Here is a 16,088-nt window from a genome sequence, read left to right as displayed (position 1 = left end):
AACGTGCGCCCCGCTGACATCATCGCAGGTCATATTTGCTGATCCACATTTTTGATTTTCCACTTATTGCTGGAAAATGGAGCAGAACATAAAAATGTGCTTTAGTCCCAACAGAATCTAGCCGCTACAGAGGGCTTTTCAAGTACTTTTGGGTTGGAGCCAACTTACTGAAATGCACCACGTTACTGAAGTGGAAGACAATTATTTCTGCATGGCTGTTTAAAACACCTAACTTCCACTTATCTTGCACTCTTTAACTGTTTCAGATCACTAATTTAGACGACCAATTAAATCCAGGACACCTAGTTTACTTTTCTTATTAAAATGCAAATTTTTTTTTAATCCCCTGTTTGCAAAGAGAATTTGTTCTCTTGGAATATTAATTTAAAGTGACATCTTTTAGAGCAGGCGGGAACAGTTGCACCAAAACTGATCAGCGCCAATATTAAAGCCACCTGTCTAGTATTGTGTAAGGCCCTCTTTTGGGGCAGCTCTGACCTGTTGGGTCATGGACACAGGACCTCTTGGAGGGTCCTGTTGTGTTTGGTAGTGCAAGGATCCTTTAGGTTCTGAGTGTATTTCAAAGTGTGGCCTCCCATGGATCAAGCTTGCGGATGAAATCAAAGGAGTTCAGAGGCATTTTGTTAATGTCTTGGGCTCTTGGTCATGTTCCTCGAGCCATCCCCGAGCAGTTTTTGTGGTGTGGTGGGGCTTATTTCCCTGTTAGGGGAAGCCACTGGTGTCGAGCTGCGCTGTCGCCATGAGGGGGTGTGCTTAGTCTGCAGTAAGTGGGTGGTATGAGTCAAAATAACATCTACCAGGAGCCAAGGTTTCCCAGCAGATCAGGGCATTGTAATGAGATAATCAACATTATCAACTTAACCTGTCAGTGGTTTTAATGTTGTGACTGCTATAAGTGAGTCCATATGTGTAATACAAGCACTGCTATCACTGACTGCAGTTTATTGGTGGATATGAGACAGTTTCCTGTAATCAAAACAAGACATTTAAAATAGAACAGAACATTTTACACTGTTTTTCTACATTATAGTAATATGAGTAAATGGTCACAAGTCTGTGCTAGAAAAATAGTCAATATTCAGTAAATTAGAACACACATCACACTAAATGTGGACCACTGACCCCACCTACAGGTCACTAGAACTGTTGTGAATATCTGAATATAATTCTAAATGGAGAATTGAAAAGTGGAGCAGTTGGTAGCACTGTTGCCTCGCAGTAAGAAGGTCCCCGGTTTGCGTCCCGGTGAGGACACCCGGGATCTTTCTGCGTGGAGTTTGCATGTTCTCCCCGTGCAGTGTGGGTTCTCTCCAGGTTCTCCAGCTTCCTCCCACACAGTCCAAAAACATGTTGAGGTTAATTGGTGATTCTAAATTGTCCGTAGGTGTGAATGTGAGTGTGCTTGGTTGTCTGTCTCTAAGTGTAGCCCTGTGATAGACTGGTGACCTGTCCAGGGTGTCCCCTGTCTTCACCCTGAGTCAGCTGGGATGGACTCCAGCCCCCCACGACCCTAGTGAGGATTAAGCGGTGTATAGATAATGGATGGATGGATGGATTTCTAAATGAAACTGAAAGCAATGTACAAACCAAGCTGCTCTTTCACCACACAGGTATCACTGTTATGGAAAAGCTGGGTTAGACAAAAGAAATATCAGAGCAATTCCATAAAATTCTCTGTTACTTTGTGATAAGATTTGAAATACATGTCCAAGCAATGCTGGACACTATCACAGCATTCTGGGCCTGCATTCCATACAATTAATATGGAATAAGTGATAAAGATTATTTTTTTTCTTCATATTTTTAGACCAGATGTTGAAGTGTTTCGGTGTGAAATCGTAAGCGTAGCATATTTCTCAGAAAGCAACAGTAAGTACAACATCTCGCCTCCTCTCTCCTTCTGCAGCCTCCTCAGAGCAGACAATCTGTCACGTCATGTGCTCGACTGTTAAAAAAAATTTTAAAAAAAGAAAATTCAGTTTGAAGCACGTTTACAATTCTGGGACAAACTCCATCTGCTGATGATAAGATCTGTGATCTGATCAAAACCACCAGAGCAGCTTCTCTGTGGTCTCTGTAGTGATATTCGTGTCTCAGTGCCGTCTATACTATTTAAAGCAAGCAGGTGCATCATGTTGTTACTGCATGTGTTTTCTGTAGATGTCTTGTTGTAGAGATGTACAAACTGTAGAAGCTCTTCCTGCTGCTCTGTACCTTCCTCTTTAATTTTCAGTACTTGAATGGAAGAACGTCATCATGCACTAAAATAGCCCTGAGTTTTTAATTCGGTTGTCTCTGCACCGCTTCATATTTTCTGCATAACCAGATAGGTCACATGCACGGAAATAAAATCTAAACGGATCTATTATTTTCTGCCTGCGTGACCACTGTTGAGGAACCGTGTCACCTTTCTGTTTAACCTTTAATTTCTCAATATACATTCAGAAATTTGGATTATATCTCAGACTAAAGAAGCCGTGAACACATTTTCCTCAAATATGCAACCAAGCATCAGTTCTACAGTAAAAACATTGATTTCATTAGTCATTCTGTCAGTAGATTTTATCATGAAACCACATCCTCAGATATTCTTCACATCAAGACACTTTATTACTCAAACAATCATCATTATTCAGACATAGGTATAAATAAAATATACAACTTGATCTCGACCTTTGGATCCTCACCTACAGTTATGACTCATGCTCATGGTAAAAAAATAAAATAAAAATAACAATGAAAAGTGGCTTTTCCCTGAATGATGAGAGCTGTGCATCAGTGAGTGCTCGCAACAACTCGGCGCACAAGATCAGCTTGTGACTGCACTCTAGTTTCCTGTCCTTGGTAACTTGAACTCTTGGCGAGGATCAAGGATATCAAGCATCAGGTCTCGTCATGTGACTGTAAGTAAATTGGCTTGGCCTGCTTCCTCAGGCGCTGCTGTGCTCGCAGCTTCCTGCCCTTCTGTGTTGCCAGTCCCAGCGGTGGTAAGTAGGTCTGTGGGAGAATTTTCAGAGAATAAAATACAGTAATACAATTAAATCTCTCAACAGCACTAAAAAAACAAACAGGAAGAATACTGAATCAGTATAATACATGGATATTACTTACAGCCCTTGGATACGGGTTCCTATAATGTAGACCTGTAAAAAAAAACATATTCCTATCAATATTATATCAACCCATAAAAGTAGCTACAAAAATCAAAGGCTACATAACATCACTAAAATTCCATTTGCTGAATTAATGTCTTCTAATGTATCAAAAACAAATCATCAAGCATGCAAAAGAGGAGCACTTTTCTGATCTTATTTGCACCAGTTATCACAGCAGGCTTTTATTTCCCTTGACTAATGACAATAGCGCTTGTGCTGATGGTTCTGCTTTTTCTGCAGTCTCCAAAGATTATTTTGTCAATAACGTCCAGATCGGTGTTTACTCCTCTGCTTACTCATGCTGAAACACTCGAGACTTTCAGCTGAACTTGCTCAGTCGCCCCATGAAAGATGCTTCATCACACTGGTTGACTGTCAAGCAGCCTTGCTGGATCGACATCTGCTGTAAGTGACCAAAAATGAAACCGGCCTACGAGACGTTGCACGAGCACTTGACAGTAGAATCACTCAGCCAATCAAATTCTCAAAAGAGCTGAGTGGAAGTGCGAGCATGCTGCATGACTTAACAAGTCAGCACCTGTTGGATGTTTTGTTGAATTTGGTCCATCTCACCACCACGCTGCTTATTAAAGACTTCAGGCTAAACGAAAATCAGAACCCTGAAATTCATGGATATGCTGGAAACATGGGAACAAAAACATAAAAATAGTGCTACTTTGAACCGTTACCGTGGCCCGTTGCCTGCACAGGATGAGAAACCCTTGCAGTATCTTTCCACGCTTACCTATTTCTATCCTTGCTTCACATTCTTCTAAACATTTCTTTATTGATTCTTGATCTGTGAGCTAAAAAAACAAACAGAACAATGAATTAGTTTTACGACTTCCTACTGTTTTTACATAACTAGTGTTGTATTGTTTTTCACACCTGCTGGTTCTGTCTGAACAGAGTGCGGGCCTCCTGAACTATGTACTTCCTCTCCGTCTCGGTGTCACTTGTAACACCACTCTGCGCCTGCCAGGTTCGGGCGATGCGAATCACACGCCTGTACAGCGACAGCACTGTGCTGCGAGTCGAGGCCGTCATCAGGGCTCAGAATCTGAGAAAACAACAGATGCCGGCACAATAAAGGAAATGAAATTAAAGGACATTACAATCCCTAGTAATTCAATTTTAATTATCCGTTTCGTACTTCTACACTCAGCTTAATAAATCTGCATAAATCCGATAAAGATGATGAGATGAGTTGAAATGCATGGCTGGTGGGCTTATTTAGAAAAGGCTTTTGCATTTTTTTTATTCTATTGATGTCTTTCCAATAAGTATAGCACATACAGCAAACTAAATGTGGCAGCATTCGTCCAGAGACCACAAAACCAACCAGTTTCTAACTAGAATGATACAAAAAGTGTTACAGGAAGTTTGTGGAAATTTAATTTGAGAAAAAACTCATTTAATTTTAGATTTACTAATATGTATCATGTGAAATAAATGAACCAAAACAGAGCAATAAAGCTGCGGGGCAACAGGATTAGTTAACACATTTTTCTGACTTGGAGAAAAAGTAAACAATCTCATCTATTGTTCTGGTAGGGAAAGGGTTACATTTAGACAGCTGTGCCACAAAGTTTATTAGCTGTCCAACTGGTGACAAATTCTCAAACACTGAGTTCATCCACACCCCTGTCACATGTGACTCTAAAGGACAATGTACAAATAAATGACCAGTACCTTTGGCCAGTGATGACAAAAGGCCACCTTAAAATGCAGCTTTATTTAAATGACATAACGCCACAGATGACTGAAGACAAGCAAAAACAGGAAGCGTCGACATGCCGGATGTTGACATGTCAGTTCGGGTCATAGCCAGAGCCTTGAATGTCCACAGCTTTACTGCTTGTCGTCTAAGAGATTGTTTCAGACAGCGCGGTATGACAGATAATCTGCTCGCATGATGCTCTGGATGGATGTGTTCAAAGTAATTCTGTAGCCCTAAAATGTCCACTAACTTAGTCAAGTCCTTCAGGAAGAGTGGGACAACAATCAACAAGCCAACAGCAACAGTCTCATTGTCTCTATACGTCACAGATGTGTGACTTGTTACTGACTTGTGGTCTATGACCCCACTCTTGAGCTGACCGTCATTATTTCCAATGTGGTGCATGCCTCATTACTCTCGTAGATTAATCTTAGCAACTGGATTTGCTTGAGTTCCTTGAAGACATTTCACCTCATCCAAGAGGCTTCATCAGTTCTGACGGACTAGTTGGGAGTTCCAGGTACTTATATCCCTAAGGAGTCATCTGGATCTCCCAACTCGTCAGTCAGAACTGATGAAGCTTCTTGGATGAGAGGTGAAATGTCTTCAAGGAACTCAAGCAAGTCCAATTGCTATGATTAATCTATGTGAATAACCATGACCTGGATGGCTGAGAATTTTCACAGACATGCATACTTAGTTGTTTCATGACCTCAATTCTGTTGTTGAGATGCTGTAAATAAATACTCACTTCCCGTGTTAACCAGAAGAATCTGATCAAATATTACATGCTGCTTTCACATTTTCAGTGTAATATAGGACACAACTTCATTAGTGTTGCACTAAAGTGCTGCAGTATTGCAAATAAATTTGAGGTTAATCAAACTACCAAATCCTGTACACATACAGAGAACTATGGACATTTTGGGCCCCTGTCAGTCTGGGGTAGTTTCTGTTTACTTCGTTGTCCAGTTCTGAGTGTTCCCATTATTCAACGCTAGATGCCACTAAAACCAACACGGAGCTGTTTTCCCCAAACACAGCCTTAAGTAACTGTTACATGACTCAGTATAAGGTAATAATTGTTGGTTCTGATATGTATTAAGATTAAAAGAGGTTATAAAAACGATGCCATGACAGTATTTGAGCACCTTAATCTTTCCCAGAGCAGCTTAGCATCAGGTGTAAACATTAAGCTAGCTATCCTTGAACCTCATTTTGACAGCCCAAAGTCTGTATCTGCAAGCAGACAACGGGGATTAAAATAATAACGACATAAGTGCCAGTCACTTAAACAACTCGCGTTTGAGATGTCGCGACTCATATTTTTTTATTTACTATGACAAAACGTGACCTACCGACTGTGTTTGGAGAAGAGGCTAGTTTGCCAGCAGCTTGCTAGGGCAGCAGACGCACAGCTGTCGCACAGTGATGACGTCTCTCCTGAGCTGGCTGTTAATCGGGAAGAAACGAATTAACACAGGAAAATAAATGAGTGTCTCTACTTTTAGTCGTACGTGAAGTTACAGCTGTCTTACGTATTTAAAGTGTCAGATAATTACCTACAATCCACTGTTTATATGTTCGATTTTAGCCTTTTAACCTGAGTTAAAACGCTGTTTCGACACATTTTTTAATATTGAATATTATTCTCTCAGTGATCTTATAAACTGTCATAAACAAAACAAGTGCTTTAGTTCGTGTTTTTATAATAACGTGTCCGTCGTTTTTTCAAGGAGTTAAGTTGGTTAAAATTATGAGATGTATCTTATCGTCGCTCAGATGGAGATCAGCTGTTGGTCGCTGGTAGGCAGGGAGGAAGTGATGCAGGAAAATGTCCATAATGTAGCTACACTCAATGACTAAAAGGGGGAAGCACAAAGAAATTGGCTGCTTTAGTCCGAGATGGTCTTTTAACTCACTCCACAGAGCGAACATAATAGAAAATGGATTCAAAAGATGGCCCAGGTTGCTAGCTGTTAACTTGTTTTTTTTCTGAAGGCGGAACAGAATTCGACATTGATGTGGAAGTTTTTTTTTTCTTTTTTTTTTTTTTTCGTCAGCTGCCAGCTAGTTAGCTAGCAATCTGAGTTAACGCGACGAGTTTGCCTCAGTTCGTTTCTGGTCGTATATGGTATTTCGGCCAACTTATTTAACTATTTAATTTGTACTGGCATTCCCGAAGTGATGTACATCCACATTCCACACAAGAGAATTTTCCAAAGAGGTAAGTTTCTTTACGAGGAGCACTGGTGGTGTTTCTCGATGTCTTAGTCGAAAAAGACCTAGCATAGCCGATAGCTAACTTTTAGTTAACCGAGCTGATGCTAGCTAGCTATGGCGACGTCGCCCGGGCCAGCCAGTTCGGATGTTAAATGGCCCGGTGACGGTGATGTGTTGTGGGACCACAACACTTTAACAACAAGCACCATTTAAAGTAGCGTGTAATCGTTTAAATAGCCAGGTGTAAATGATAATCAGCACTCTGTTTACATGACATTTTGGGAGTGTTGTACATGTGCTGTTAAGCTCACTTGATCCTGTTTGTGCTCGACACTTCGCGACAGACACAACTTGTTAAAATAGTGCTGATGTTAGTAGAGGTCCGTTATCAGACTTAGCTGAAGGTGTCCATTGACAACAGTGTTCGTAGTGTAGCTTAACTTTATCTGGGACAGTTGTAGGAGCAGCTAACAGGCTGGTTAATCTAATGGATTGGTTACTAGATTACTTAGTGTTTGCTAAACTGTCGTGCTAGCTTATTGTGGATGATGTTTAGCTACAATTTGAATGTAATAAATAGGCCTTCAGACGTCCATCTCATGTTAGTGAAGTTGGCCTGAATAGACCTGTGAGAGATTTGCCCATACATGTCCACTGATGATCAGTGCACTCGATTTGCTCAACATGTATTGTCCTTACTAAGGATCATGGCTCGACACAATCGGCGATCGCAGAAATAAGTCGAAGTTGTTTTGAGCCGAAACCAGAAGTTGTGGGTTTTTTACAATAGAGCCGAAGCAGGACAAAGCGAGTCTGCCCTCACCTGACGATATAAATGAAGTCCTAGAGCAAGAGCTGTGAAAGCCCTGCTGGTGCACTACATATTTTAAGTGAACTGTCTTCTTTGTAGTTATTATAAATCAGTTATTGACTAATTCTGCAATGAGGCAAACTGTTTCGTTGTGCTCAAATTACATATTCATAGCATGTTGACAAAAATAGGTCCTGCAGGTTTGGGGATGATGAGCTATCACTTTCTGCTTATGATGACAAGATAATGTGTCTTTTCAGCATTGCGGATGTCAAGGTCACAGTGATGGAGCAGAATAGAAAGACAATGCCATCTGAAGGACTGTCTGTAAGTAACATCCTAATCAGCTACTGTGTTATTGGATGCACGATCATCTCATACATCTGTGTGTGTGTGAAGATGTGACAGCAGGAAAGTTAACTGCAGGAACATGTACACATAAAACCAGGCGATGCTGAGTAAACGGGTAGATCCAAACAGAGAATGCATTGTTTACACATCTTGTTTAGTCATCAATTTTTATTGTTATATTTTTACTAGCCAGTCACAATCTTAGTTACCCCTGTAGTGTTCATTAGGAAGATTTGTAAATTAACTTTTCAGACATAGCACAACTTCCCCTAATCTTTCCCATGCACATGAGCAGCTTTAAAAGCCTTTCAAAAGCTTGTCATAGCTTTTTTTAATCTTAATTTCTAATCTGAGGAGGCTTTCGTATGTATATTTTATGCTGCCAAGTGTTGTAAATATTAAGAATTGGGATACATATAGTCCATGTGATTAAAAAAAAAAAGGTTGCTGTAAATGTCATAGAAGATATATTGCAGTTTTAATGGACAACCATAGTAACGTCATTGTCATACGCTCATCATTTTTGTGTTTGCGTTTTTTTCATCTGCTGCCATTAGTGCTGGTGCGTAGTAATGTTTGATCGTAAACTTCCTCTGTCAAATTCTGTTTTCACTTCTCGATAAACTCGCGTAATTGCACACGAGCCGTTTGTATGGAGACAGTACAGATCATTAGCATAAAACAAACAACAGGGAAGGTTGTGATGAGGTTAACTTATAAAAAATGTGTTCTCATTTCCTGTGGCTGAAACTTTGGTGGTAAAAGGGTTCAACAGAAGTCCTGTTAATGTCATACGAATCTTCTGTCTCAACACAAAAGCAGTTTTACCTGAGTGGGTGTCTGTGGTTACCAGGGGTGTTTTTTTGTGTATTGTGTAAGCATTGTATGTATGCATATAGACTGTTGTTTTCTCTGGTCACTTTTAGGGTTTTTAAGTCTGCTAATTGAAGACCTGGAACGTGGCAGATTTGGCACAGGTAGCTTAGCTTCTTGACCGTCAGTGTCCAAAAATCCCTGTGTTTTGAGTTTGATTCCACTAATGTCTGCAACTTTCACCTTTTTATTGTGAGCAAGACGGAATCGCTGTGGAGCTACACTGCGTGATCGTTAACTGTGTTTTATTTGTTCTTCACCTCAGGCTTGAGGGTATGTTGAGACGTCTCGCCAGGCCAGAGCAGAGGCGTCTAGGCGGTTCGGACGGGGACTGAAGGCGAGGGGGAAAGACAGACGAGGGACCAGGGAGGAAGACATGGGCCAGTGTGTCACCAAGTGTAAGAATCCGACGTCCTCCCTCGGCAGCAAGAGTGGAGACAAGGAGAGCGGTTCCAAGTCCCACAAGAAAGGCGGCAGTGCTGGTGGTGGGGGCCACAAAGAAGAGCCGAGCGCCCCGTGTAGCAAAGCCACCAGCGAGCTGTCAAATGGCACCAAAGCCTTAGAGGTCACAGTGGAGACGCCCGTCATTCCTGCTTCGGGGCCGTGCAAGGATGAGTGTCCGGACGGAGATGGGCTGTCAATGCCGCGCATTGAGGAGCTGTTCTGCTGCTACAAGGACGAACACGAAGATGCCATCTTGGAGGAGGGCATGGAGAGGTTTTGTAATGATCTATGCGTGGACCCAGCAGAGTTTCGCGTGCTCGTTCTCGCCTGGAAGTTTCAAGCAGCCACCATGTGCAAGTTTACAAGGTAAGGTGGAGTCTGGAGAATTGGGCGTGTTGTTTTCACTGGTGTTTTGTTGATCAGGATAAACTAGCATGACTACTGCTCAGGAACTGGCTCTAGTTGAATATTTCTTTTATTACAGATGCATCCCTTTCCCAGATCAGAAAAAAAAACATAGTTTTACATCTGTCAGCAGCGGTTTTATTAACTAACAGGAGGACATTTTCAAGTCTTTTCCAACACTCAACACACAAAGAGTAATTTAGATTCATAAAACATTGCACATCTGCTCTGGTATTATATTTGCCATTTTCCTGGGTGCTCTGGTGGCTTAGTGGTTAAGGCGCATACCACGAGGGCGTTAACGTGCTACGAAAGAGTCTTTTGTTTTATGTCATACCTGCTACTCTCCCTGTGTCTCCTGTCTGCTTCATCACTGTCAAGTCTGGCCAGTAATGTTCAAGATGTAAAAAAAATAAACTGGCATGTCCTCTTAAATCCCAAACATGTATGATGTAAAAACAACAACACCAAAAATCATATTCTTCATTTTATTATTTAAAGAAATCCTCTTCAGTCCTTCTCTTCGCTGTAACACGCTGTCAACAATATTACCTCATGTGGCAAACTTTCAGGGGATTCCTCTTGGATGAGGACAGTCACATCTTTGTGTTTGTTTAATGCTTACACTCAGCCCGATTTATGTCCTAACCTTTGTAACCTGTTCACTCCAGCCGCACAAACTTCTCATTGCACTGAGTAAAGACTTAAAGCGATGAGTCCGTCACTGCATCAGGGCGTAACGCTGCGGCGGCGGCGGCGGCTCCCAGCTACCTCTCATCCTTACCAGCCCGTACACCTCAGGCTGCTCCAGTCCACATAGCATAATCTAATCATGCAGCTAAATAGAGTGGGTTGTGGCTTAAAATAGAGGAAATTGCTAGTAATATGATATGATTAGCCAATCTAGAAAGTTTTGAATGTAGTATCACAGACGCTGTCCTAGATCGGATAATCAGACTTTGTGGCTCATGCTGCTCTGGCGCAATCACTCTTCACTGAGCTGTCTCCGTTTCCTGGGGAAGAGATGTCATTCAGATGACTCAGTACCTGTGAAATCTCCTCCTGTATTGTTTCCCACTCTGAGGTTTCAGCGATTGCCACAGAAGCACAGCAAGCCGTAGCGGCGATTTTGGACGAACACAGAGCCGTGCGCTTTGGCTCCAAGCCGCTGCTGTCATGTTTACATTGAAAACAACAGAGGCAGCAACAGTTTGCTGTCTGAGAGCACCTTAAACCCTCCTAAGACAGATTTGCAGTATGAGTGGTGCGCCTGCTGCTACTGCTGTGAGCCCTGCAAGACAAAAAGATGGAGGGAGGGAGAACTCTTAATGTTGCAGACAAATGTGTCCTGTTACAATCGCGGTATTATCTGCCACAGTGAAACAAAATGCAGGTTAATGTCAGATGTGTTATGAGATAAGTTGACATTTAAAATGAGCAACATTTGCTGTCTCTCTGCCACCAGCTTTGATGATATCTTCTGCTAGCAGTTGCCTTTAATGACAGATGAACGATCAGCTCTAATGTTGGATAATACGAGAGGCAAACTTTTTGACACAAAATTCCACACCGATGCTGTGTCGCACTGTAAACCGACAAGCAGATGAACTCCTCTCTAAAGTAGATAGGCTTTACTAACTTTGACTCATGTTGGGGCAACCCCCTACATGTTGTAAAGCCAGACTGTTGACGCATCTCCACATGATCAGAACCGCACATAAACACGACTGCAAGTCACCGAGAGTAGCGCTATTTGTTTCTGACCAGGCCCTCTTCTCTGCACGGCGCTGCCAATATCCAATTAAGGACTTAATCACTTGGACACGATTAGAAAAGTTTGGGTAAATGCCTCAGCATTTTAATATATTCAGAGAAAACACAGCCGGAAATTGTCACATTTAGGAGAAGGCATAGGATCACTATAATGCATAGCTAGCTTTCAGTTCCAGGTGCCTGTGTGTCGTAATTGGTTCTACTTAGGGGTGTTATGAAACACTGCTATTGTTGATAACACTGTTAATTCAATACTGATAACGTGTTAACATCCTAAATCATCTACTGCCACTAACGATCTGATTGACACGACACAGTCCTGGTTACAGACTCTTTCTGCCTCACTGTGTGTTGTAATGTAGTGTCATTTATTTGCCAACAGAAAAACAAACTACACAATAAACAAAGACAAATTTGAGCGATAGCATTACATACTGCTGTGTACTTTGTACGATAGCAGCAGCTGCCCCTCCCTGCTCTGTTTACCATTCGCTCTTTAACTGTGCAGTGGTTCATCCACCCATCTTTTAAGTTTTCAGCAGCACGGTTAACAGCCCGCACACGCACACAGTTGTATCTTTGTGAGGGTAACTACAGCCATAATACATTCCCTAGGCTTTTACCCTGTCCTCAACCATTATCTAAGTAATATCTAAGCCCAACCCTTATCCTAAACCTTGTTGTACCTTTAACCCTAAAACTGTTAGCAGCTATCTGCCAAGGCAGAAGTGGCAAAAACAGTTCCTTGAAAGGCCACTTAAGTCTGCCTCCAAAAGCAAGTCAGTTCCCGTAGATCTCCTGTGAAAATGGCCAACTTTACAGCAGAAATGAACATGTTTACTGAAGCTGTTTTAGTCCCATTCATGACAACTGTATGGGGGGTGAATTTTCATATAGTGCACTTATTTAAATGTAATAAGGCTTAAAAGTATGTATAATTAATGGTGTAGTCACTTGAATTAACAGGTGGATGCCATCATTGGACAGTTCATGGCCTCAAAACATTTTACATGGCTCACCTTAGCTCTACTCTGCCTCTCAGCTTATTTTTAAATCAGCCAGGAGTTAGGAAGAATCAGCTGCCCTGACAAAGTATGTACTATTTCATGCATATTGTGGTGTCCTCATATGTCACAGTCTGTAAGAGCGAATGTATGTGATGTAAGAGAGGATTTGTGGGTCAGAATGGTGAGAAAAGCATTCTGGCTTGCGTACAGCAAACCATACTGCAACAGGATGTCGTAGCACGTCCTTGTGCTTTTGTCATAGTAGTATAGGCGTTGGACTACACCCTGAGCTTTAATGTGCTGCATAGGAAACCTGTAGGTGATGTCATTAAGCATCTTCACATACAGCCAACCCTCATCAAATGTTTACAAGGTGCGCCAGAAAATGACGGCCGACCAACTGCGCCTCACTCCCAGTGTGCAAAACGCAAACTAGTCCTTACAAAGAGAGCCACACAAATACACACTCACATGCTCGGTTACCGACTGTCAGGTAGGGGGCACACAGGAAGTGGATCCCGCTCTGCAGTTACTGTCAGAGATGAATAGGGATGCCTGCTGGCTGGGTCACTCGTCCCTGTTCCCCCTCTCTGATTTTTAACTCAGCACTTTTCTATCCAGAGGCTTTGGACAATACCACACTCTGGTAACCAACATGTTTCATTGTCAACTGATGCTTACTGAAGCTCTTTATATTACATTAGACTTTGAAAAGCCTACACCGTTGTAGGGGTCAAATAAAGTATATCTGCCTGAGTCAGAGCCCACAGCACTGACGTGAAAATAACATTTGGTTAAGTTGAAATGAGGAAGTTGTTTCATTAAAGTTTACAATGGGTTTCTTAAACTCTTTGGGGCGAGTCGTGTTTTTCTACACAGTCACTCTGTTTGTACTGGATATCTTCACAATGTTTTATTGTACTGTTTGTAAATGGTCTTTGTCTTATCATATAGGTTTATGTCTTGATATTTTCTCTGGACCTCATCATGAGTGAGATTGTGCCGCTGTGACATTCAGTCCTGTTTTGTCTGTGTCATCAGGAAAGAGTTTGTCGATGGCTGCAAGGCCATCCAGGCAGACAGCCTCGAGGGTATCTGTTCACGCTTCCCCTGCATGCTGTTGGAGGCCCAGTGCGAGGAGAACTTCAAGGACCTGTACCGTTTCACCTTCCAGTTTGGCCTGGACGCTGAGGAGGGCCAACGCTCACTGCAGCGCGAGATCGCCATCGCCCTGTGGCGTCTGGTTTTCACACAGGACACACCCTCCATCCTGGAGCACTGGCTGGACTTCCTGGCGGAGAACCCCTCAAGTATACGGGGCATCTCGAGGGACACGTGGAACATGTTCCTGAACTTCACCCAGGCTATCGGGCCCGACCTGAGCAACTACAGCGAGGACGAGGCCTGGCCCAGCCTCTTTGACACCTTCGTAGAGTGGGAGTTGGAGCGCAGGAAAAAAGAGGAGGAACAGGCACTGATGGCGAAAGAGGAAGAGGGGAGGTGTACTGAGACAGAGTGTTCTCCCACTACAGATAGACTTGAAACAGAGGGAAGCCGCGGCTCACAGACGTGGGGGGGCCACTGACCAGGAAACAAGAAATATTTGTAAGCGAGAGAAGGATATGACCTATAAGTGAACTGTACATCTGTGAATCATTGGATGAATATTAGTATTACCATTACAGCTGTTCATTTGGCTCTCCTTTTCTGTTGGGGTGGGATTTCTGCTTTGCAACCTTTTTTTTTTTTTTTGGTTTTTGAAAGGGCTCTAAGAACTGTTATGTTTTAAGCACTTCTATTTAAGTTATTGTTTTACTTTTCTTCTCCTCCCATATGTGTTTTTAGTAATTGGACATGTGGTCCATTTTAATGTACACCTACCTACCGTAACCCCGCAGAGTTAGCTCAGTAAAAGCTTGGTTTTTAAAATGGGCAACAGAAAGCCATAACCTTTTCCCACAATTATCATATAGAGAATTTTGATCTGGTAACACTGCTGAAATGTTTTGTAAAAGAAATGGTTTATATGTATAAAAAAAGAAGAAGAAGAAGAAGAAGGGAAATCTGGGTAGCCTATCTACAAATAATTTCTTACTACCAAACACGATATTCACCATAAGGGTCAGGGTCAGTGAAAATTATCTTGATCGGACTAATGTAGTTTGATTGTATGCTTTTATCTTGCAGTGCTGTGAAGATGAATTGGTTGCACTTGTATTGCCTTCACAACTGTTGGCCTGCAATTACGTGGCAAACAGTAACGGATTACTATTCTGTCACAAGGGCATTTTTATTTAAAAAAATAATAATACAAATGACAATTAGATTTGTATGCATCAATATCCACTTAAAAATCCCAGTTTGTTTCCATGGTAACAGCCCCACCCTCTCTTCTGTGTTGAGTGTTTTTGAGTGCTACTAGTGCAGTGAGCAGCTTAGCTTGTTTAAGCAGCTGCTGTGCTCCCTTCTTGACCTCTAGCATCTACCATACTGACGTCCACCTATTTTCAAGAAGCAGTTAAATGTGTACAACACGAGGATGTCGGCTCATTCTCAGCCGCCTCATTGATCTCATTTTAGGAAATCTGTATCACAACAGATCAGCGTAAAGCGTGGTCTTTGGTCATTTCTGGACAGAAGATGCCTAAACCTGCATTTCTTTCAGGACCATTACACTGGGTGACACATGAAGCTTATATTGTTTACCTTCAGGAGTTTGAATCTTCACATCCTTGAACTGCTATACAAAAGAGAGAAGAAAAAAAAATAATGTGTGCGCACTTCACAAATAATGTTGACTGCTGCTGGTGATGGTTGTAATGAATTGCACAAAAAGCAACGGCATGCTAATTTGCTCTACTTTGGAACGCTTTGCAGAGAGATTGATGTCAACCACATCATTATTTTTTTCCCCCATTTGAAACCTTTTCTCCAAACTGTAGATTGATCTTAAGTATAGCCTTAGGGTGTTTTGGGATGAGTGACTGAGTGTTAATTAGACATGCTGGTTAATCAAGAGTCTGTGATTAGGGGTTCAGTGTAAGAGGGTGGCCATAGCCTGATCTGTTTGGTTTACATCTACAATGGTTTTATTTCAGACCCCCTTTGTCCTTTTTTTTTATATAAAATGTATTGATTTATAATAAATAAAAAAAAAACAGTGTTGAATTTTTGACCATGCAAATCGTTGTGATTTTTAGTTGGGGAAATGGGATTTATTTGCAGCCTCATGCATAAATCCCTCACTTGAGTAGGCATATAACAGTTTAGGGAACAGATTGTCCACGGTGTGTCTGTGGAGGTTT

The 16,088-nt window shown here is 41.9% G+C and overlaps 2 protein-coding genes across 3 annotated transcripts; one reads left to right on the top strand and one right to left on the bottom strand.

The window, feature by feature from the left end:
* Positions 1-2,607: 2,607 nt before the first annotated feature.
* lyrm1 (LYR motif containing 1) lies at positions 2,608-6,348 on the bottom strand. The gene is made up of 5 exons (XM_008302886.1): positions 6,255-6,348; positions 4,065-4,236; positions 3,922-3,982; positions 3,133-3,164; positions 2,608-3,018 (listed from the first exon to the last, which is right to left on the bottom strand). The coding sequence occupies exons 2-5, from the start codon at positions 4,221-4,223 to the stop codon at positions 2,905-2,907; spliced, it is 366 nt and encodes a 121-aa protein (XP_008301108.1). The 5' UTR covers positions 4,224-4,236; positions 6,255-6,348; the 3' UTR covers positions 2,608-2,904.
* Positions 6,349-6,830: 482 nt separating this feature from the next.
* On the top strand, positions 6,831-15,951 carry dcun1d3 (defective in cullin neddylation 1 domain containing 3). Of its 2 annotated transcripts, XM_008302884.1 has the most exons (5): positions 6,831-7,123; positions 8,191-8,257; positions 9,208-9,258; positions 9,420-9,964; positions 13,825-15,951. In XM_008302884.1, the coding sequence occupies exons 4-5, from the start codon at positions 9,531-9,533 to the stop codon at positions 14,366-14,368; spliced, it is 978 nt and encodes a 325-aa protein (XP_008301106.1). In that variant the 5' UTR covers positions 6,831-7,123; positions 8,191-8,257; positions 9,208-9,258; positions 9,420-9,530; the 3' UTR covers positions 14,369-15,951. The 2 variants fall into 2 exon arrangements, with proteins under 2 accessions (XP_008301106.1, XP_008301107.1); XM_008302885.1 differs by lacking the exon at positions 9,208-9,258.
* The last annotated feature ends 137 nt before the right edge of the window (positions 15,952-16,088 follow it).

This window comes from Stegastes partitus, unplaced genomic scaffold (genome assembly GCF_000690725.1).
Source record: "Stegastes partitus isolate 25-593 unplaced genomic scaffold, Stegastes_partitus-1.0.2 Scaffold1901, whole genome shotgun sequence".
In the NCBI taxonomy this organism is placed as follows: domain Eukaryota; kingdom Metazoa; phylum Chordata; class Actinopteri; family Pomacentridae; genus Stegastes; species Stegastes partitus.
This window is presented reverse-complemented; position numbering and strand designations above follow the sequence as displayed.